Genomic DNA, 23,875 nt, shown 5'->3' with positions numbered 1-23,875 from the left:
ATGGGGAGAGTCACAAGAAAAGCCAGTGAGGAGTTAAGCATCATTATATGCCTGTACAGTATAAGATAACGTCTGAGGCAGACACGTACGTTAAAGTCGTTGGGCTTCCAGGGTGGAGAAGGAGGAAGAGGAAGAGAGAGAAAGACCAGGCGGCAGCAGTGACACAACAGAGCATATCATGGCACAAAAGACACAACTCAAAAACCAGACTGCTGTCACAGCACGAGAAAGAAGAGCACAAATGGATGTGTGACAAAGCAGAGAGGCAGAGAATGAACTGCAGATTCTCAGAGGAGGAGAAAAGGAAAATGAATAAGCCAACGAGAAGGAAAGTGGTCTGTGCGGTCATCCAGAGCATGGTACACAGAGCAAACAACAACAAAACAGCTACATGAAAGAGTCACATTGGAAGGCACAAATGTTAGTAGTATGCAAACCAAGTATATCAAATATATTATTTGGTAATTGTACTGGGTCATTTTCATTCAAAGTTTCTGCATTAAAATGAAACCACAATACAGTTAGCTGCACACTCTTAAAATAAAGCTTTAACCCTTTAGGACAAAGACTGCTTTTTAAATAAATCATGATTTCAAAAAGCTTTATTTTCTCTTGAAAGTCAACATATAAAGAAGCAAATATGCTGACTAGCTTTGATAATGATGTACAATGCTTCAATTCTTATTTCAGAGGAAAGATAAGGTGGACAGGAGTAAACTAGATGCAAGTGAAACAAATTCCCATTGCTTTGAGGGACTAGCATCATCTTTTTAAAGGGAAGTGAATGGTAAAGAGACGAATCACCAGTTTGTCAAATGAAGCACGTTTCACTCATTATCACAAAATATATTTGAGCGTCTGAATGCCACAAACTTTGGTTTGCATAGAAACTAAACATGAGAAACATGCACTGTAGGATAAAAGTTAGAGAGTGAAGTTGAGCTCCTCTTCCACCACCAAAAAAAAGAAGTTCTTCACTTACATGTTTTGCCAGGTCTGGACTTTTAGAATCAATATCATACCTGGAAGTGTAAAGAAACCACAAACCACTGAGGTTAAGGTGTGGGCAAAACGCCACAAGATGGTTCAGATATACTGACTAAAGATTATTGCCTGTTAAGAACACACCTGGGTCCCCACAGGGGGCAAATGGGAGCAACCAAAAATAATACATGTGCTGCAATCCCACAGTAATCAAGTGAATCATTCTATAGTTTATGGGTGTAATTTGCATATTGTGCCATGGGGCGCATTTTGAAACATACCATCATTGCAGAAAAAAAAAGTTTCAAGCATCTGCTAGTCTAACTTTGTGTAAAAGTAATTAAACCTGAGCACACCCAAGCTCCCACCTCTGTGATAAAATAGAGATGTAAATTTGAAACACTAATTGTGAGAGGATGCTCTCTCTCTCTCCATTCCCATTCAAGTATTGCATCATCAAAGCATGTCAAGCGAATTCATTAAGAGTTTAAAGATCCTCTGAGACCTGAAGCTCAGTCCTCGATATATCCGCTAAGGCCGTCAGGGACTTCATGCTTGAGAGGTTATTTTTTTCCGGAGTATATCTCCTCTCCAACATGAAGCATCAGAACGAGAAGAGCGAGTGATCCCAAATCTGTTCTGGGAGACTTTGAAATGAAGCTGTACCTCTCTGACCCTCTCATATTCTAGCCTTTTCAGAGGGGAAAAGGCAGAACAAAAGGAGTACAGGGGTCTTTGTGAGTTTTATAGGACTTGGGTTTGAGCATTTGCTTTGCTTTGGATCAGGGAGATGAGGAATGAGGCTCAGTATGAAATATTTATGACATTTATACCAATCTTCTCTAAATTAATGACTGCTGAGACGTCAAACAAATAAATTGTACCCCAGGAGAGCTGAGCAACTGACAAGAAGAAAAGAGGAAAATGAGTGATTTATGGAGAGCAAGAGGCAAGAAAAAGATAGGGATGAAGAGATATAAAGGGATAGAAGAGATTTTTGAGAAAGGAAAAATGTTAACCTCGTATGAAAAAGGAACCAATTGGAGAACTGAAAAGAACAGAACATTTGAAACCCACTTGGTATGTGTCCTCAGAGGGTTGGATCAAACAGAAAAACACTCACACGTCAAAGCGCAGGTTCTGCTTCTCCTCAAAGAAGTAGTCCAGGATGTACTTCCTGACAAAGTCTGGGTTTAGCGTGTTGTCTATCACCTCTGTTCTCCCAAACTGGATCAGAACCAAAAGAAAAGGAGAAAAAGGGCAAGGAATGTGAACACCGAGCAGACATTCATGTGCAGTACATCAGTCCACCCCATCCCCCATCACCCCCCTCCTGCTGTGTGAATGTATGGATTCTGATGAGCTCATATTTTATTAGGAGGAATCAGCGATTCAACACTTGCAGTTTTCTTTGTTCTCATTAATCAAGACATGAGTAAAGAGGCTTTCAAATGAAAAGCAGCATGCGTTGAGCTCCTCAGTGAAGCCAACAGTGAGTCCATAACACAACCTAATCAAATGCCTTAACGGACCAGACCAACACCCTCATTACTGTAAACAAGGCCCTGATTCGTCAATCCATCTCGTGTTCCATCGTTCTCTTGTTAACAAGACCCCAAAAAACTTGAGGGAAAACTCATCCCAAACCCAGAGGAGCTGTTTCCAGCTGAGGAGCATGGCCTCAGCTCCTCAGCTGACAAACTCTCACCTCAGCCACTTTGCTCTCGGCTGTGAGTCGCCACCATGAGACCTGAAGGTCATGACTTGTAAACGCCAACAGAACCACACCTGGAGGTTTCCATACTACACACACCCTGATCTCGGTGACTGCACCTTGAGATCCTCTATATGAAAACCATGAATAAGATTGAAGATGAGGGGCAGCACTGAGAGAGTCCAACCCACCCCAAGAACGAGCTTGATTTCACTGAGAATACAGACACAGCTCCTTCTTTGGTTATTCATGGACAAGGTCGTAGGCAAAACACCTGTGGACAATCAACCTCTTTAATGTCCATAATACTGTAGCACTACAAGCTTGTACCCTAACTCTAATTTCAGCAACTTGTGATATAATTTTAGCACATTATTTTTAAATAAAATTGGCCATACCTTGGGGTATTTGTTTAAATTTCAATACCATAAAATCAAAGTGTCAGTGTTCAGTTATTGCATCATCAGAATCTGATACGAGCCCATCAGTCCTGTCTATCAGCCACTTTATATAACAATAAACTTTTTAAAACTGAAAAAAAAATGTGGTAAATGAGTTAGCAACACACACAAAAAAGCAATATTATCATAACAATAATTATCCAGAAAGAACATAAATTATTTATAACAATCCTGTTCATTTAGTAAATGCTCATTTATTTTATTGAATCGTTTCTGTTATAAAAGAAATAAATAAAGTCATAAATGCAGACCATGAAAAGAAACTGCCAGAACTGCAGAGCAAAGCCTTCAGTTGAGGTTAAGTGCTGACGAATAAACCCACAGATAATGTTTCATCCATCGAATCCAGCACGAGCACACACATTCGTTGTATCCAAAACTAATGTTTCAAAGTCAGGGAACTGATGTGGAGCTGCATAAATAAAACATTCAAAGTTAAAACGACACCATAAACTGCCAGGGTGAATTAATTACAGCACTTTAAGGCGTGAGAGGACATAAAATAGCAGAATCTTTTGGTTTCTGACAGACTGCATCCAGTAGGGATGAAACTAAGAGCTAAGGGGGAACGGACAAGTTAACAATACAGCAGCAGAATACTTTCAACGCCTATGGTCATATAAAAAGATAATATATAGGGTTGGATTAGGTTTGACAGTCAGCTTGTGGCTTGGTGGAAGCGCATCCCGCCATCAAAAACAGAATGTGTCTAAAACTATAAAAGATTAAGTGCTGTGTGGCTCTACGTCTCTTCTTGCTCCTCTTGTCAGGAAGTATAAGAGCTCTGCAGCTAATGCCAGGGAGGTGAAATTTCCACTGAAGGAAACGAGAGCCTATTTCAGTGACAGAGGCTGAGTGTGACAGCGAGGGGAGTGGGCGGGGGGTGTACAGTGCTTTCACTTTTGTCCCCATCCTTATAGCAACGGTAGAAGACATCCGCACTGATCAGCCATCCGATGCAGTGTGCACTCCTTCCCCTCTGATAAACTCGACAAGAAAAATTGTGAGCAGGAGTGTCAAGGAATCAATCTTGGTAAAAAGATTACCATCTATAAATTTGAAGTGGAAAGTGAAAAAACCAAGGTTTGCTTGAATTCGTGCAGAGGGTAGATGGTGTCAACACCTCGGTAAGTGAAAGTGGTAGGAAGAGGGAATCATCGCTAACTGAGAGGAAATTACAGAGGAGGAAGCTGCAATTTAGGACTTTAAAATCATGCTCTAACAGAGTAATGAGGTGCTACTGCAGCTTTATGTATTAAACAGAAAATGTGTCATGGGGGTGCACAAAATTTGCAACTGACAGTGCAAACACAAACTCTCTTGTTAAGATATCCCTCAGCCCGTGGGGAACTTGATTGATCAGGAGCCAGGGTGGGAGTTAAGACCATAAAAGAGTAAAAGGATTTCAGATGGGTTGGTTGCAGTGAAAGGTGCTTCAACCAGCCATATCCACTCCCAGGACAGCCAAAACACATTACCACACAGAGGGGCGAAAGAGGTGCTCAGCTTTATCAATGCTGCACAGCTTGGCTCTGCTGCTCAGCCAGCTGACATGTGCACTGAAAACACCATATCTCTGTCAGAGACAGACATTTAGGCTGCACCCACAGCTTCTGAGCAGCGGTGCAGCACAGTAACCAGCAGTGACAGGTGTGGGAAGGCCCTCTTCCCTTTATGCTCGTCTACATTTGCATCATAATCTGCAAACATTTCCCTGTTTAAGACTACCTGCATGCTATATTTTGGTATTTTGTGGAAAAGGGGCTGCCAGTGTTTTAAAGACAATGGAGATTATAGCTCAAGTATTCTTCAGAAACATTTTTATGGTGTTTTCAGAATCACCACCACGGTTCAAATCTATAATGCAGCACCTCTCACCATGATTAGCCAAAGTCTTTCCACGTCTTTCTGTTTTTTCTTCCTTTGGACCCTGATTTCTTACTACGACATTTAAAAGCTCTTTCAGAGAGGATAGATAATTTGAACCATTTTCTAAACAAAAACAAACAATTCAAACTGCAACTGCCCTGATTTTTCTACTGGAGGCACATCTTAAAAACTTCACACAATGAATTTCAAAATTCAGCACTTTTATTACGATATTTTAAATATGTCCCAGACTTAAACTACAATAAACTTCATTGCTCTCTCTTCTTTTTTTTTCTTCTTTCGGCTGCTCCCTTCTTCAGGAGTCGCCACAGAGAACTAAGTCGCACGAAGAGTTGGCGATTATTTTTACACCGGATGTCCTTCCTGATACAACCACAGACCCCCGAGTTCCCACAGCCCTCTGTGTGGAGCAGAGAGCTGATATCTAGGGTGCACGGAAGAGCATGGAGGACAAGGGTCTTGCTCAAGGGCCCAGAGTGGGGCAAATAAGGATGAAGGCAGGTGTGGGTGCTTCACTTATCTCATCCACATTTTGATGTTGTTGGTACCAGAAATTGAACCGGTGATCCTCCGATCACAGGCCCACCTTCTCCTCTGCGCCACCACTCCCTTTTCATTGCTCTTTATTGTAAGTCATAATGCACAAAAGCAATTATCACTGAATATGTTTAAGAAATAAAAAGCAGCAAAACTAAAACAACTAATGTTTCTTATAGGATGACAAAATGAGCGCTGCATGAGTGCTGTTACATCCTTTAAAACAGTGTTGTAGAACTCGCTTACAAAAAGGGGCTCAAAATTAGAAACATGGTTCAAACTAAGAGCCAGTTTCAAAAACTACATTAACATCTTGGTCACATGCTCCTCAACAAGAGTTTGACTGGTCTCATTTGATGTTCTCTGTTGCACTTTCCACATCATAATCAAAGATTACTAAATTAATTCAAGTGATAAAAGTATTTTATATTTAACATAACATCTTGGGGGGCCAGAGAAAATGTCAACGAGGGCCAAATGTGGCCCTCGGGCCTTGAGTTTGACACATACGTAAAATGTTTTAATTTATTTATACTAAAAATTAGTGCACATGTCAGGTAATATATTTGTTATCTTTAATTAGTTTGCTATTCTTTATTTAGTTTAGAGCTTCCGGACATAGAGAAACAGAAGTTTTCAGACCTGTTACTTTCTCCATGATTATATGTTTAATCAATTTAGGGTCAGAGCTCAGAGAGTCGTTTGTAAATCAGTTTTAAATTCTCCCTCATCGTGTAGCTGTGGTTTGACTTTATAGATTTATAGGCTCATCAGTGTTTTAAGTCCTATCACTCCTTCAGTGGTCATAACTCTCCTTCAGCACGAGTAATATTTTCTATTATTTCTTCTGAAATCTCTTCTGCTGTTTCACGTATAGCACGGTGGCGCAGTTGGTAGAGCTGCCGCCTCTCAGCGAGCAGGTCACCTCGGTTCAAATCTCGGCCGGGGGCCTTTCTGGGTGGAGTTTGCATGTTCTCTCTGTGCATGCGTGGGTTTTCTCCAGGTGCTCCGGTTTCTTCCCACAAACCAAAAACATGCATGTTAGACTGATTGGTAACTTTAAATTGTCTCTAGGTGTGAGTGAGAGAATGGTTGTTTTGAAGAAGCGGATAAAGATGATGGACGGATGTTTTTTTGCGTTTAACTTTCCAAAATCGTTGCATCTTCTGCTTTCGGTCTCTCCGTGGCTTTGTTTGCATTATTTCTATGTTCTTAAAATTGTTTAATATTCATGAACTACAACTTTGTGCAACTATTTTCTAAAAGAAATGTATTTGCAAACTTAAGTTCGACAATCTGAAAATATTTTTTTAATGAAAAAACACCTAATTAAGCCACTGTGATAGTTGATGCATCGTTTGCAGTGTCAGCGGGAGCTGCTTTTGCAGGTGAAACGCTGTAAAGAAATGTGTTCAGACAGATCAGTCATCCAGAGGAGGATTTATTGGAATGTAGTTCATCATGTTCAGCGTCTCAGAAGTGGAAACAAATAAATCTGAAGCAAGTAAAAAGGTTTTCTCACCATCCCTGCTCTGCAACGTTGTTAACAGCTGTGAGCTTCACTTAGTCGATGCAATTTCTGGAAACATTACAGCGTTTCTTGTGATCAGGTAACTGGAACAATACTGCTGATTTTCTGGGAGAAGTCGTGTTGTTTTTTTGTGAAGTGCAGTGCAGATTGTGTTGCACCTTACAGGAGTAGCAGGCTCAAACAAAGGCAGCAGCTGTGCGAGCGCACACTGATTAGAAAAGCTGTTGCTGTCAGTTTTGTTGTTAATTTTAGTGCTTCGCTTGCTTGAAATATAGTTAACTGGATTTACTTTGATGGAGACTAGAATCACACATATTAAACCGTAAGAAGCATGTTTTGGGTTTTTTGGGGGGTTTTTTTGTTCCTGATCTGCAACCAGCGAACAAAATCATATGTTCAGCATTGACGTAAACTGCAGCTCAAGAATCAATTGAATAAACTTGTTTGCTTATTTATAATCGTTTTAACAACATTAAAGAAAAAAATGCTTTAATATATAATCTAACAGCTCAACAATATGCCCAGTTATTCAGAAGAGAAGTTTTGTGCTAACCTGATTCTGTGAAACTTCTGCAAAACTGAGCATTGCACTTTCTTCACTTTTGTTCAACTTTCCTGTTGAACAAACTAAAAATCAAGCGTACAATACAATCAAGCACCAAGTGAGGCTCTAAATATGTTTACTTCTTTCCAAACAAGCCTACACTGATTTTTTTTTTTTCATAGCAGCTTTCAATGTGCAATATATGCAGGAAATTTAAAGCTAAATTCATGTTCTGCTGCTGACAGAGCTGGTTCATTTCTGCAGTACTTTACTCATGATTTAAAGTAAAGTCTATTGTAAAACAAACATAATACTTTTTATGCATCAGCTTACTGTTAATTATACAAAATGTTATCAAATTGCTACATAGTCACAGCCAACCTCTGAGATATTTACTGAGGTTATCCAAACTCCACCACTCACAGGACCCTACTGATTTTGATGATCTTACCTCAAAAAGCTAAATAAAATATACTGAAAAATTGCAATATATACTTTATTTTGTTGAAACTTAGATGTTTGTAAATCTTTCTCACTTTAGGAGCTAGCATCTTGTCAATAATACACTATTGTGATCCATTTCCGTACATTTTTCGGCGCATTTCTTGTCCTGCAGTTTTCAAGCTATTTCAACAAATTATATATCAAAATGTTCATCTCTTTAAGGACAATCCTGCTATGACTTTTGGTATTGGTGCAACTTTAGCTTTTTGACATATTTAGCCTTTTCTGCCATTTTTTCCCTCATAGAAAATAAACTGAGCTCATTTTACATCCTTCCAATCTTTAGATGTGTTTACAACCTTTTACTGCTCCTTTCACATTTTGTTCTGGTTTAGCTTCTTTCAGCTTCCTTGTGCAAATTTAAACTTTTTTCAGCTAATTTCAGATAATTTCAGCTGTTTTTCAGCTGTTTTGAGCTCCTTTCAGATTATTTATGCTAACCACAACATTTTTGTGCTTCTTCTAACTTCTTTCTGCTAATTTCAGCTTATTTATGCTACTTTCAGCTTATCTCTGAAAGTTTCAGCTTTTTCTACTATTTCAGCTACTATTTAGCTATTTTATGCTAAATTTAGCCTTTTTAGCTAATTCCACATTCTTGGAGATCTTTTCAACTCCTTCTGATAAATTCTTTCTGCCTTTACAGCTACTTTCAGCTAATGTTTTGTTAATTTCAGCATTTTTTTTAGCTATTCAGAAAATTCTTCTTTATTCTGCTATGGCTTGTTTATGCTTTCCAGCTTTATTTCAGCATGTTTTTAGTTAATTTCAGCAAGTTCTCTTGCAACAAGCATTCATACTGCATTTTCACCAGAAATGCAATTTCTCTAGTTAAAACTGCAAAAGTTTTGCAGTTTTAACTCAGTGCAATATAAAGACTAGGGATTTTGCATACTGTATATACAGTGAAGTTCCTCTGTGTTTGCATCTTGTTTTACACTGCATAAAGCCTGTCAGGATCAATAAAATGATGAGTATGAAACTAGAATTGAGTATACACAAAACGGCACAGATTGTAACATTCACAACAAATTATTTGATGTTCCAAAAGCTAAAATATTAATGGTGGCAAAGACAAGCAAATTTAAGTGACCATTTCTCTGTATTTCCATCCATTTTGAGTTTATGTATGAACCCTCTGCCCTGCTGGAGATTTATTGGCCTCTTTGGGCTAATTATCTCTCATTTCCAGCGACCAGACGGGCTTGTGATGCAGAGCAAAATCTTTAAAGATATGTGTAGCTGCCCCCTTAATGAGTCAGTCAGTCAGAGCTAACACAGTACTGACCATCAGGGTTGATCAATTGCTAATGATTGGCACACAGCATTTACCTTGTGAGAGCAGAGGGGATGACAGGGGATGTAAACAGAAAGCAGGCTGTCATGGAGACGAGCTGACTGATTGAGTTGTGTTGACAGAGAGCGTGGCTGTGATCTCTTACCTCTCTCCACTGTTTGGACTCTGCACCCTGGGTGTATAACACGACCACTGAGCGGTGAGGCGATGGCGGGCAGGAGTAAAAGGAAAAATAAAAAACACAAGAGCAAAAGAATAAACTGTCAAAGAACCATCTCAGACGAGCATCCTGAATCTACAAATGGTGTTTGTTTTATCCCTTCGCCGCTGACATTTATCATCAATTATCCTGCCACGCCCTGACAGCATAATGAAGTGCCGAGCTTGATGATTAATGCTGAGTGACATCCACGTGCACGGGAACAAAGCTCTTAAAAACACAAAGAGCTCCTGGAGCACAAGTAAGCTCTGCAATCAAAACACAATTTTGTAATGGGTGGGATTGTCCTGATTTCTATTTGATTGTGCAACTGAAAACACAGCTGAAGCAGGTGAAGCTCACCTGACCTGCCATTTGGCATTTGGCTTCAGGCTTGTACTAAAATTCATGCGCATGACACTTTTCCCTCAGCTCATTTACACAAAGGGCTTATATAAAATTTTAAAAATCCCCTCCCTTTTCTATTCAGCTGAGAATATGACACAAAAAATGTTTTTATGGCATTTTTCAATTTCTCAAACCAAAAGATAACCATTTGTATTCAGCGGCTGGTGTTTATAGCCTGCATGCATTATGCTGCTTTAGCTCACAGCAAGGGAAGGTTGTCACATTACTGTGCAAATGATATGCTGTTTTTGGAGGAACACTTTGAAAGAGCAGAGTAAACTGAATTAAACTTAAGCTCAGCAAAAGCCAAAAGGCACCGCAAAATTCAAAGAGTTGCATTCTTTGTAATAATCTAAACCTAAAGAACCGTTAAACTGAAGCATCAGAGTAAAAACTGAACTTACATGGGTCTGATTTGGAGAATGTGTCCTTGTCCAAAAGATTCCTGTAAGAGAGATTAAAAAAAAAAAAAAAAAACACAATAAAAATCTCATTTCAGTCAAATCATGTCCAACAAATTTAAAAACCGCAGCACAAATGTTCCGTTTTTACACTAATCTAACTGCTTCCTCTTACGTGTAGTTTCATCACCAAATGCTATATTCGGAGAGCTAGAGAGTAAATTGCATGGTAATTCACAATCACACTTATTTCACATAAAACACACTGCCCTTGAGATTCAATTTTCAAGTGAGCAGGAAAAAAGCACGTTAAAGCTCCGGAGAGGACACAGAGGAGACAAAGATGTGAATTATACAAGAAGCTATTTCCTTTACTTGTAGTGAGAGAAGGACAATTACATCTGGGTAGTTATTGTAAATCTTATCAATCCAGTCATTTTGGCATAACGATTAAACGGTAATCCATTGACTAGACTTTGAAAAATGCTAAATAAAATGTAAAGATCAATCAACCAGGACACTTAATAGCTTCTTTTTAGTGTTGCTTATAGAAACGGTTGGTAAACTGAGTTCATTAATTAAAGTGTTTATTAGTTACTTAAAGTCAAATGTTTTTAGTGTGCTGGTTCGACTGCGTTTATTGTGTCAGTGCAATTGCACAACAGCATTTCAACAAAAAGGGAAGTTGAATATTACATTAATTTGAGCCATTGTGCCATAAAAATAGTTAGTTTTGTTCGTCTGTAAGAACGTTTTTTGTGCCGTTTGCATGTGTGAGAAGTCACTCAAATTGCTCAGAGGATTTTAATTAGAGCTGCAAGCATAATTGATCAAGGAAATAAATGAATAAGCACCCTGGTAATGACTTCAGTCGGTAACTGAAGTCATTTTAGAAGAAAAACTGTGAATTTTATTTGGTTATTTAATCATTAATTATGCGATATTCTTGCTGGAAGTGCTCTAGGCTGCACCACATACTAACAAATAACCATGGAGTTCTAGAGAACCACTGGATGCAAAACAAACAGCAACATAAAAGTTTATTTTAAAATATAATTTGTATAATTCTTTAACATTTTAGTTGTTTTGAGACCCTCCCTGGTCTGGGATATGCTCTTAAAAGCCTTTAGCTCTTCTATCCATCCATCATCTTTACCCGCTTCTTCCTTTCTAAGTCGTGGGGGGTCACTGGTGCCCATGTCCAGCCATCACTGTGTGAGAGGCAGGGACACCCTGGACAGGTCTCCAGTCCATCACAGGGACACATAGAGACAAACGAGACAAACCATTCACTCTCTCATTCACACCAAGAGACAATTCAGAGTTACCAATCTGTCAGAATTAAACTTTCCAAACTGAAACTATCTGCAACAGGTAAGATATTAAATCACCTCTTCAGCACGTGCCAGCACAATCACTTATCTTTTTATTTAACATGTTAGACAAAAGGTATTGCTGAAGCCTTCAGAGATCCGGTGTATCAGACACAAAGATATGTCTTTAAAACACAGACGTTAAAAAATGCTTGTCCCTTCAGAGGACAACGGGATTTTAATTAATATGATTGAGGTTTCTGGACGGAATCCAAGCATAACTAAACCGCTCATGAACATGTAATTTACCATTCCTGGACAGAAGAGCTACTGTCACAGGGATTCAAGGGGAGAAGACAGATGCAGCCTCAGTGAGTATTAGCCTTGGGCTGACCTGACAACAGTTGGAAAATTGTCAGAGCAATTAACGGTGGAGATAACAAAACCATTTGTGACTAAATGTCTCTTTGTAGCCACCTGTTACTGTCTGGCGTCCATTAGCTTTAAACAATTAGCTTGCTCATCTCCTTATTTTGTCTCCTAAAGCAAAGAGGGGATCACTTGGAGGGGAGGAAAGCTGGAAAATGTGTCAATCTGTTACACATTTCACATACTTCATGCACAATGCTCAATTTGTTTGGGCTCCGTTAGTTCTCACAGAGCTTATTTTATTCTATGAAGAATCAACCCAATACATGTGCAAATGCAAATTAATCTACTGTCTCATTGTGCGCATGGCCAGAGTACATGTATCTGTGCCAAACGATGGATATAAACATCTCAGATAATCCATCTGTTTTAACTAAAGTAACACTAAGTTACAAAAGTTAACTTTCCCCTCTCTACAATCCCCAGAGGTAAAGGATAAGATCATTATCCTGGAAGTTACAGAACAAGAAGTTTGTTGATGAAGATGAAGTTCACGGAAAGTAGGACAAACATAATTAGATACAGGAACTTTTCATTCCCACCACATTTCATGCATTGGATTATTTCTGTCCATGCCACTCCAGTCATCACCGGCACCACCTCGTTTTCAATTATAACTAAAAAATGGCACATTTATCAGGGTTTCTATTCTTTCACAGTAAAACTCTGAAAGCATTATTCTTTTCAACTGCTCATTTAAATCTTTCTTAATTTATCTGGAGCAAAGAACAAACAAAAATACATACAATTAGGAAGCTACTTAGTCAAAGAGAGAATGAATAAAATATGTCTAGTGCTGTTTTTAATCAGTCTAATCGCCCTTAAGTGCTTTTAAGCATAAGTGCTTGAACTGAAGGCAATTGGACCTTCTTATTTGGTCCTTGAATGCATTTTCTTCTCATTCAAAGGGTTGTTTAGTTCTAACAAACTGGCAGGGAGTTTCAGATTTACAAACTATTGTAAGGACATTGTGTCCTCACGACTTACTGAAAGTAAGACAATAAATGGAACAGGGAGATTTATGAACTCTAACAGGTGCAGGTACACTTCAACTCAATCTGCAAACTCATACAGGCCTTTTAAGTGTCAAAACCATCAAAATCAAGACTGATGGAGTGTCTCAGTGTCCTTTCACTGGTCAAAACCAAAGTCAGCAGGATCTGATTTATGAGCATATTTATTCTGATGTATTTGTTGTATTTTTGGAGCTAGCGTCTCTGCACTGGGGATTAGCTGCAGACATTTCCCTTGAACACAATAATGGTGTTTTCATGACATCTTTAGTACAGCTGTCATGTTGTTAAGAAATGTCGATTGTCAAAATGGCTTGAAATAAAATTGATAAATGTTTTCACTAGTTCAAATGTCACTGATTGTTTTAAAGTACTAGAAACACACTTTTCCCTTTGGAACAGGTATTTTTCCATGAGCTTCTGAATTATTGATATAAAATGGTGCCACAAATGTTAAAAACAAGTATCTCAGCATGTCCCAGAAGGAAAAATCTTTAAAACATTAGTGACAATGGAAATAGCTGGGAGCAGGAAGTGAAGGATGGTTTGCATTTTGACGTCCACTCTGGCACTTCACTTCCTGTCCTGCCTGTGGACCTTCTCTCCTTTGACTGAGGACAGTCTTTGTCTTTCCACTCATGCATCGCAGGGTCACTAGGTCTACTTTTTATCTTATGCACCCTTAAGCAGTTCTAATGGGTCAAAAGCTCAGAGAGCCAAGCATGAAGTTGGCCAACCATGCACATGTTAAGAAATCCCATTATTTTAATGGAACATTTACAGTTTTCCTCAGAGGAAATTCTTGCTATTTAAACATTTGTACAGTATATCACGTATAGAAGCTCAAGAGATGTTTGGAGAAAATCCACCCCTAAAATGAAAGCACATGAATCAAAGCAGATCTTGTTAAAAGCCGTATAGTAGCAGGTTGTATAACTGTAAATTACCTCTGTCTGTACTGTGTGACTTAATCCCTGGATGGTGGCACATGCTGATACAGATTAATGCTGCTTTTATCTGAATTTCTAAAAACTCCCCTCCTTTACATTCCAAGCATATTCTGGCCCTGCAATTAGTAAGACACCCATGACTTTCACTATGATGACACCAGGTGTCTTTTGCTTCTTCTCCATCTGTTAAATTATTCAGTCCCAACCAGGGATCTCTCCTGGTTGGTCATACCTGCAGCAAAGCTCTCCCTGGGCAGCCATCTCGCGGGCAGTGACAGAATCTCGGTCATAAACCTGCTGTTCTGCTCGTATAATAAATGAGTATTCACACACACTCAGACTATCTGTTTCAAACTGCCATTCGGTGTGTAACTAAAGTCTGACTCGGGGATAATATCACTGCTAATTGCACACACTGACAACTTTGAGAGAAAAAGCTTTCTTTGCAAGGAGTATATATATATATTTATTCTAAATGGGTGTTATAATCCTGAAATGGCACACTGCTGTGACTTTCCTTAGTATCTGAGCACAGTTCTTGTTCCATCTGAAAACGCTCAAGCTGCTAGTAACCTTGAAGATTCTCTCTGCCCATGTACTACAGAGGCTGGTGATATAGTTTTAATCCTCCAGCCACCATTAGCTCAAAATGACCCCCTGAGGCCTTATTTAAAGTTAAATCACTTTAAATTGTACACAAAAGAAGGCACAGTAAACCATCTCTAAGCTCATTTGTATTCTAGCTTTGAAATGACAGTAAAATATATTTACCGTAATTCTCGGACTATAAGCCGCTACTTTTTTCACATGCTTTGACCATCGCAGCTTATACAATACTGAGGCAAATTTGTGGATTTTTCTTTTTTTTTTTTTTTTGACAGGCTAATAAATTTTGTGGCACCAAAACAAACAAACAAACAACAAATAACATGACCAATGAAAATACCAAACAGATCATAGTCAAACCAATGAAACGGGGAGGGGGAAGGGATCCCTCTCGTGATGTGGAGATTCCCCTGCATGTGCAGAGCAACTTTTGCTCAAGTTTGCCAGTGAACCCTGATAGTGAAGCACGAGGACAGCACAAGCTTGCACAGGAGGAAGATGAATAGCAATCAACAACTTCCTGGTAGGCTACTGTTATTTTTTTTTTTAAAACAGCCGTGTTACATGCACTGTTCAGAATTTTTTTTTTTTTACTGTTAGTTACTCATACAGATTTTATTAAAAGTTTAAAAAATATTTCTGTATAAATATCTCATGGCACAGCGTGGACAACTTATAGACAAGCACGGCCTATATATGCACTTTTTTGTGGGTGTGGCTTATTAGTAAGTGTGTGCTCAATAGTTTGGAAATTACGGTAAATTAAAAGAAGGAATGCATATCGCCTACTGTCCTGAGTACAAACGTTTTCTTAAAAGATGTCTGATCTGTTAGTGCTTGAGGTATGTGCTGGGGATAACTCTCAGCTACTACAACCCTCAATTTTAGCTCTATAACTCTAAATGCAATTGAGTCATAGCCATTTTTGTGTTTGAAAGGTTGACTGAACGTGGTAAGGGCCTTGAATCAGCTGGACTTCGAAAGCTAATCTGTTGTTTTATTCAATGCCACAATACAAAACAGAACGTTGTGTAATCAACATAAAAAGATGGCTCCACGCCAGTTTTAGGTTTTGTCGCTGAACAGGATTGAACAAGAATAAATTAAAGAAAACCTATTATCAGTAAGTCCACTTCATGGTTCACAAACACGGTCAAATTACCTGGGATGGTAAAAAAAAACTATTTTCTAACAAAAGGTTTTGATTAAATTCAGGAGCTAAAAGCTGAAGCAGCAATTTGTTAAGGCAATTTATTAACATTGATCAAATGCATTGATTTAAAAGTTTGTAATTTCACTTATACTGCTGCCTGCGCTCGCTGCATATCAAGTACAAATCAATGGTAGCTGTGAATAAGAAAATCAGAAGTAAAATATTTCTATAAACTCCTTGAAGACTGATGGCCTGTTAATTTATTTTTATTGCTGGTATTGTTGCCGACCTCTTTGTGTTTGTGTTTATTTATTTGGGACCATACAAGAACATTAATCTCACAAGAGAAACGCTGTGATGCACCAGATTTAGCCGCTGGTTAATTTCCATCTGTAGCCCCTGAGGCAGGTACTTTGTATGAGTTACTAATCACTTGTTCTTTGACCTCCTGGAAAGAAAACCCTCACATGTTTTCAAACCATCAGGAAGCATAATCTGTTCTTAACGAAAGTTTATTTAAAAGCTAAATCTGCGTTTCTTCTATGGGTTCAACACACGTATCGAGCAGATCCTGGATCTCCTCATTGTTTCTAAATGAAACTATAGAAACAAGCCACGGTCAAACTTCTGAGTCTGATGATTCAAAACAGCATTATAAAAATAAAATTAAAAAAATTGTATGACATTTTATAACTGTTTATTGTTGTCGCTGTTGTCCATTGTTGTCATCATTCTTTGTTGAAATCAGGTCTCTCTTGTAAATGAGTCCTCGAGGCTCAATGGGATTTACCTGTCTAAATAAAGGTTGAATGAAAAAAAAAACAGCATTCCATATTCAGCGAGTATATTTCAATGATGACATTCATTAATTATTTAAGTTTTGATAGACTGTTGATTTTTTTCAATATGAACACAAACATTTGAGAATGTTCTTTGATGATACAATAATGGTCGTTCAGGTCATCTGGACAGTTTCTTTTTTGTGGAAAGACATTTCACCCTCTATCCAGAGGGCTTCATCAGTCTGAGGAATCCCAAGTAGACAGTTTCCCTACACTCCTTTAGTGGACCAACCAGTTTGCTGGTTGATGGATGATCATCAGCAAACTGGTTGCTCCACTGAAGGATGCAACCACTGCTTAGTGGGGAAAACAGTTTACTTGGGACTCCTCAGACTGATGAAGCCCTCTGGATAGAGGGTGAAACATCTTTCCACAAAAAAGAAACTGTCAGATGACCTGAACGACCATTATTGGATTTTGTACCTGGATGATTGAGCATGAACTTTGATTTCATTGATTACAATTTTGTTTATCTCTTGATGTTGGACAGGCCTCTATAAGATAACTGTAAAAATGGGTGAAACTCCATAAAACTTCATGTTCAAATGCTTAACTCTAAAATTAAAGGAAAGCATAATATTTTTAGCATTGAGCTGAAATTGTATGCCATTCATTAATGTAGCCCCTTTATGGTAAATGGACAGGACTTATATAGCGCCTTCTTATCTTATCAAGATGCACAAAACTCTTTACAACACAATCTGTGCCTCATTTACCCATTCATACAGCACTCTACTAGATCTCTACAAAGCTAATTGAACAAATCAACCTAAAGACACTAATCAGTGCTTTATCACAATCATACACAGATGCACATCGACACACATCGGAGACTGTGAGGGGTTCAATGTCTTGCCCAGGGACACTTCAGCTTGTGACTATTGGTGGATTCGAACCCCCAACTCTTGCACTGGAGGACGACTGCTCTAACCACTCAGCCACAATCACCCATGACAACTGTACCTTAGTTGAGGTTTTCCATATCTCAAAATCGAGTATTTTATTGAGTGACAGCTGAGAGTTGTCCTTCAAAATAAGAGCATGATGCCTCTATGTCTTGGAGGTACTGACCAAATGTATTCCATGCACACTAACTACTGCCTTATACCTCAATAAGGCAACAGACCTTGCCTCACACATTTAGAAACATAATTAAAAAAAACAAGATAAAGACACAGGAGAGAAACCTGAGGTTAAACAGAACGCTCTGGAGTCTCATGAGGATACTGGCGTGTCATCTGTAATGACAGCTAAGCTTTAAAATAGTATGTGAAATATTAGCAAAATGTGCTGTGCACTCCAATTTTGTTTCGCTTCAAATGAAAACCAAGACAGGTTTTGTACGGTTACGAAGTAGTTTTGTCTTATTTTCTTATTTTAGAATTAAAGTTTTTGTTGAAATCTGATTGGGAACATTGAAAACAGGAATGCAAACAATATATCAATATCAGCATTATCAATCTGTGAAAACACATCAACGTAAACTGTATATTGAAAGAAAGTCAAAAGCTGATACAATAAGCATTTTATAATTTTGTAAGACAGTGTTTTTATTTATGTATGTATTGTGTTCTCAGCCGTCAGAGTAATATTGATCTGTTTGGACCCTGGGCACACATCTCCCTCCTAACAGACTGAAATCTTCCTTTTAGCTACTCACGTCATCTCTGATGTATCAAACCCAGCTCCTGTGACAACGAGAAGCTCGTTTTGCCCCTCAGCTAAGAGTGTCAACAAGAGAAGGACCTTCAGCATATGCAACAGAGTGTTAAAAGTGAAGCAAGCAGGGTGACACACTTTGTGCAAATCTGCCAGCAGCAGCTAGATTTCTCAGTAAAGCTGGGGTGTTCTGTCCAATTTTTTTCCAGCACATTAATCCTCTAACATACTCTGACGACCGTTCAGATTTTTGTGACAAACGTATCTTTGATTTCCTATTTTAGCGCTCTTTCCATTCTTTATGGCACAAAAAAACAAGTGCATTGGTGTAAACCTCCGTTATACAATCTTATGGTTTTTGCTTTTTTACCCAGATCACCTGTGATTCTCCAAATGAGAATATACATTAATAACAATGGCATCATCAGAAACCAAGTGTTTGGGATCTAAACTCATTTTCACTATGTCACGGGTGCATGTTTTATTAGCCGCTTCATCAGCCTGAGCATCGCCTGTTTCAATGAAAACACCTCCAAAATTAGAACTAAAGGAGTCTGATTCCTGCTGGCACTCCTGGGTCTGACAGCCCCCCAAACACACACAGCTCACGATTTACAAACACAGAAGATAAGAGCTGAGATCTCGCCCCAGGTCAGACTGCAAATTGAAACTGTAAGTCTTTTATTAATAATTTATGCTCCTGCACAATGTAAACTAGTTCAACTCAAACTTGTTGTGTGTCAAGGGACAAAACAAAAGAATTTTTAGTTTAAAAAAAAATAATAATCAGGTAGCAAGGTTTTACCGAAAGGGTAACCCAGAATTGAATCAGTGCAACTTGCAGAAATAACAACACAAAAACAACAGATGTTAGTTTATAAAAACACATCTTATATTCATATTGTGCACTCAGATCATATCTGTTCATGCAAAGTTCTTAATGTTTTGCTTCCAAACAGCCAGACATTCTTGTACGTTTTTCAGGTGGTCTTGATCAATATTTCTATAGGTCTTTCAAAGCTTTTCTTCATGTTTATCTGCTTTATTCCTCTTATTCAGTCCAGTAGCATTTTCAGAAGAAAGTCTTTTTGTTGTCGTGGTTTGTTTAGGCCACTAGACTCTGACTCCTGGATCATTCAGACATAAAAATTGCTCCTAATGAACCAACATTGTGTCTACATATAAACAACTGGGCAAAGAACTGGTTTTAAATTGGATCTTTAGGCTCTTTGTTACCAGCAATCTGTTACAAAGACACAATTTGTGTCCATTACTTGAGCTGGCTCTATAGAAAATATAAAAAATTACACAGTTTGACAGAGAAGAAATAGTATTTTAGTAACGACACAGTTATTTTCAAAAGTCAGTTGGCTGAAAACATGGCATACAGCAACAAATCGATAGGAAGAGGATGGATCTCAAAGGTCCTGGTTCAGGTCTCTCTGGATTCTGTCCTATTTTTTAAAGACATGACTTTATGGTTCATCTGCAGTACGTGTTTTTTTTTCCTGACATTTCTCCTTTTATCCTCCACCTGCAGAATATTCCATCATAGTCAGGTACACAAAAACATATTAAACTAAATTACAAGATATTAAAATAACTGTTTGAAGGGAGAGGTGGTGCAGAGGTTAGAGAAGGTGGGGCTGTGGTCGGAAGATCGCCAACTCTCTGTACCGAGAGCATCAAAATGTGGGTGAGATAGGTGAAGCACCCACACCTGCCTCCATCCTTATTTGCCCCACTTTAGGCCCTTAGGCAAGGCTCTTAACCCCCATCATCTTCTCCTCTGGGTGCCCTAAATGGCAGCTCTCTGCTCCACACAGAGGGCTGTGGTAGCTCGGTGGTCTGTGGTTGCATCAGGAAGGGGCATCCGGTGTAAAAATAATTACCAAGTCTTGGTGCGACTTAGTTCACTGTGGTGACCCCTAAAGAAAGGAGCAGCCGAAAGAAGAAGAAGAAAATTTTTTAAGCAAAATTTGAATAATTATTGATTAAGACCATTTTAAACAAATACAGGAAATTGTAGTTCCTTGAAAATGAAGTGCAAAAAAAAATCAAGAGGGGCTTAACTCTTTTCCACGGTATATTTATGTATCCTAATAGCATTGGTAATTCCATTAGGTTCTCTGCTATAAAAAAAATTGCATCAGGAAGAGACTGGGTCAAGAAGCAGGCCACACAATTTCATTAGACACCAGAAAACAGCAATCAGTGGCCTCATGTGTCAGGAGACAACTCCCCGTGCGCATCGGTATCAGGATGCTAGCATTCATGTGAGCTGCTGTGTATTTCAGCAGGTACTAAATCCCTCGAGAGCATTCTGGCCAGGCTGAGTTAGATCCCCTCATATAGGGAACAAAATGCTTTGATGCGATGCCACTAACCAATCTAACGCAGAAATTGAATGCTTACAGGGGGCTCCACAACAGAAAACAATGTGCAGCTTCTTCATCTCAATTAAAGTGGCAGTGGAGGCTGATAAAGTTCCGCGTTGATGCCGTCAGGTGGGAGTCTGAGCACAGACGAGGGAAAGATGGCTTTGTTCGCTGCTTCCACTTTCACTGCATACCAGCAGCGTTTCAACAACATTAGGAGGAAAATAAATCTGTATAATTGCTACCAAATGGAAGAAAGATAAAAATGTCATACTGTGTCCGTCTGCTGGGTGATTTTATTGTTCTAAAGTTTGTTACGTATACCCAGTGAGACAGTGTCCCCAGGCTTTATATTCAATTATTTCATTTTCTTTTCTCCATGTGTGAAAATTGAGACATCCGCACACACAAAAAAAAACAGTTGTTTAGAAGTACCACCCCCACCTCACTTAGTTCTGATATTGCTTGTGAACGTTTCCCCAAGTTGTCAAGTTTATTGGTACATTTCCCCTCCGTTGTTCTGGTCAATAACAAAAAATAGTCATAACTAACATATTTGAACTCTGACAAGCCAACGAGAAGAAGAAAGATAAAAAAAAAAAAACAAGTTCTTAAATTAAAGTCTGCATCCCAAGCCTTGAGGGTCTGGCACATTTTCAGACATTTATAACTAAAAGGGTGCTTTAGAGTGGAGCCGCGGAGCTAAAGCCACAGCTTCCCTGAAGCTATTGTACATGGGAGCTCTAAGACGGCCTGAAAGGCTGCGATACGACGAAACGACATTCTGCACAGGACTCACATTTACTGCAGCACAATGTGACAAACCACACTGACAACTTATGAAACATTCATCAAAACTGCTTAAATATTAATTAACGACCACATTTGTTAGAGCCACTTAAAGAAGCACGGTCAGGCCCCAAGGGACCATCGACCCTAACCCACTGAACTGATTCTACTGGATTGTGTTTGTTGAGACTGACACAGAAAAAGAGGCTGCCCGAGTGTGAAGAGACATCTTATCGCTGAGCAGGAGGAAAGCCCTTCCAGCTTAGAAATAGACACTTGAGGTACAGCTCAGTGACCTGCGAGCAAAACCAATCAGAGCCACAGACGGGGAACAAGATATGCACTATCACAGTGATGCGCTGTTGTTTTGATAAGCGCCTGTCTGTTTCGGACCCTCTGGTTTGTCAGGGGGCCTCGCTGCAATATCAGCATGAGGGTTATGAGAATGCCTGGAGGGCGCCGCGACACAGTTCAATTCTGTGTGCTGCAATCTCAGAGCTTTGAGGCTTACTAAATCAATTACACAGGGTTGTGGAGCCTGTGCCTCACTCCCACATAATACCCATAATACCCATTGTTTCTGTGTGCCTCTACTGGAAAGACTAAATACAGAGTTCCTGATAAGCTGATGGAGTAGCGTGCATGGCTGTGCACTTCATGGGTTCAGCTTCTCAGCTGTCTGCTCCAATCTGAATGCAGAGAGGACAGACTGTAGCATTCTGTACGAGTCAAGAAGAAGAGAAGAAACAACTTTGAGTCTTTGTCTTTCTCAGACCCAGAGAAGATAGGAATAACTTTTTGGTTCTTTATCAAACTGTGCCCTGGAGCAATGTTTTGTTTGTATAAAATTGATGATTGACAGAGCAGAGCTTCAGGGCATCAACACAGATCCTGGCTTAAGGTTTGAAGGGGAAAGAAAAACCGTGTGCCAAAAGAGAGAAACAACACAACTGCAGCTGTTTCCCAGAAGAAATGGTCCCCAAATTGGCAAAAGCTCACACATGCACACACAGCCTGAGCTTAATGTGTCTGCCTTACATATGAGATTTTCACACACTCACGTCTCTCAAAAGATTACACAGGACAGCATGTAGGGTTTACATTTTCTGTTGCTCACCCTCCCCACAGAGAAGCATCGAACCTGTCCACTCTGTGAAGGTTAACTGCCTCGTTCTGAAATGTGACATGAGTAGAATAAATGTCTAAAATGGGTTATAAAGGCAACTTTAGCACAGCAAACACTGCTGGTTTTGTGAAAAATCTCTCAAATCTTAGAACTTTTCACACTCAAGTTGGACATTGAATTGACTTCCATTTATTTCTGTAGCCTAACCCAAACTATAACCCTAATCCTAACCATTGCCACTACTTGTCTAGCCATGACCGTACCCTAAACTCAATCCATACCTTAACTCCAAACACAAAACTGATGTTTCACTGTATACGGACCAGGCTGTGGTTCCCATAAGGACTACTGGTCTTGACACTAAAAACTGTTGGATCAAAAACAACCCAATTTTTAACTCAAAGCTGGGTCAAGTTTGGAACAAGTCAAGCCTGGGTAGTTTTTAACTCATCAGGGTTATTGGTTTGACCAATCATACAGGGGAACAATTATTATTTTTATTAGAGCTACCACAAAGTTTAGTTAAACGGAACAGCCTGAAAGCTTCCATAGTGGATAATGGCAACTTCTGTCATAGTGCTAACCAGTCCTGACTAATTTTATTTTAAGAACCCAAAGTCACTGCCTGCAAACTAAACTTATTAACAACAGTCATGTTAAAGATCTTCTTACCCTTTTTAACTTATTAGTCTCACTTATTACATCTTGAAGCAAAGGTCCGCTCAGGTCCAATTTGTCCAACTTCAGGCTTAAATAGGTGTATTTGAATAATGACACAGCTCATCTTCAACCAAGCCACTGTAAAACTTTTAGACCCAATATTATGTGAAATACACACAACCTGTCCCAAATGAGTTATTAAAGCAACCCAGCAGCTTTTGGTATAAATTATTATACCAGAAAAAATATATAATACAAACACAACAACCTTTTCATGTTTATCTTATAAATTAATCACAAACACACACACACACTCAAAGCAGTGGCTTTCCTGACACCTGATAAAACAGCTTCTGTGGTTCATCTATCCATTGTGGCTTTTCTTGACTAAAACGTGCACGGTGAATGAATGAATGAATGAATGAATGAATGAATGAATGAATGAATGAATGAATGAATGAATGAATGAATGAATGAATGAATGAAT

At 39.0% G+C, this 23,875-nt stretch overlaps 1 protein-coding gene across 2 annotated transcripts in view; it reads right to left on the bottom strand.

Annotated features, from left to right (window-relative positions):
* cpne5a (copine Va) overlaps positions 1 to 23,875 on the bottom strand; it is a 79,201-nt gene that overhangs the window by 54,302 nt on the left and 1,024 nt on the right. Inside the window, exons 2-6 of one of the 2 annotated variants that reach the window (XM_037684893.1) lie at positions 10,474 to 10,514; positions 9,608 to 9,654; positions 2,108 to 2,211; positions 983 to 1,022; positions 90 to 104 (exon numbers count right to left, since the gene is read on the bottom strand). In XM_037684893.1, the coding sequence (XP_037540821.1) occupies positions 90 to 104; positions 983 to 1,022; positions 2,108 to 2,211; positions 9,608 to 9,654; positions 10,474 to 10,514 (247 nt within the window). The remainder of the gene's footprint in view (positions 1 to 89; positions 105 to 982; positions 1,023 to 2,107; positions 2,212 to 9,607; positions 9,655 to 10,473; positions 10,515 to 23,875) is intronic. The other variant, XM_037684894.1, reaches the window with a different exon arrangement.

The sequence above is a fragment of the Nematolebias whitei genome, chromosome 11 (genome assembly GCF_014905685.2).
Source record: "Nematolebias whitei isolate Nwh7 chromosome 11, NemWhi1, whole genome shotgun sequence".
NCBI classification, from domain to species: domain Eukaryota; kingdom Metazoa; phylum Chordata; class Actinopteri; order Cyprinodontiformes; family Rivulidae; genus Nematolebias; species Nematolebias whitei.
The sequence above is the reverse complement of the archived record's forward strand: the minus strand, read 5'-3'. Positions and strand labels throughout refer to the sequence as shown.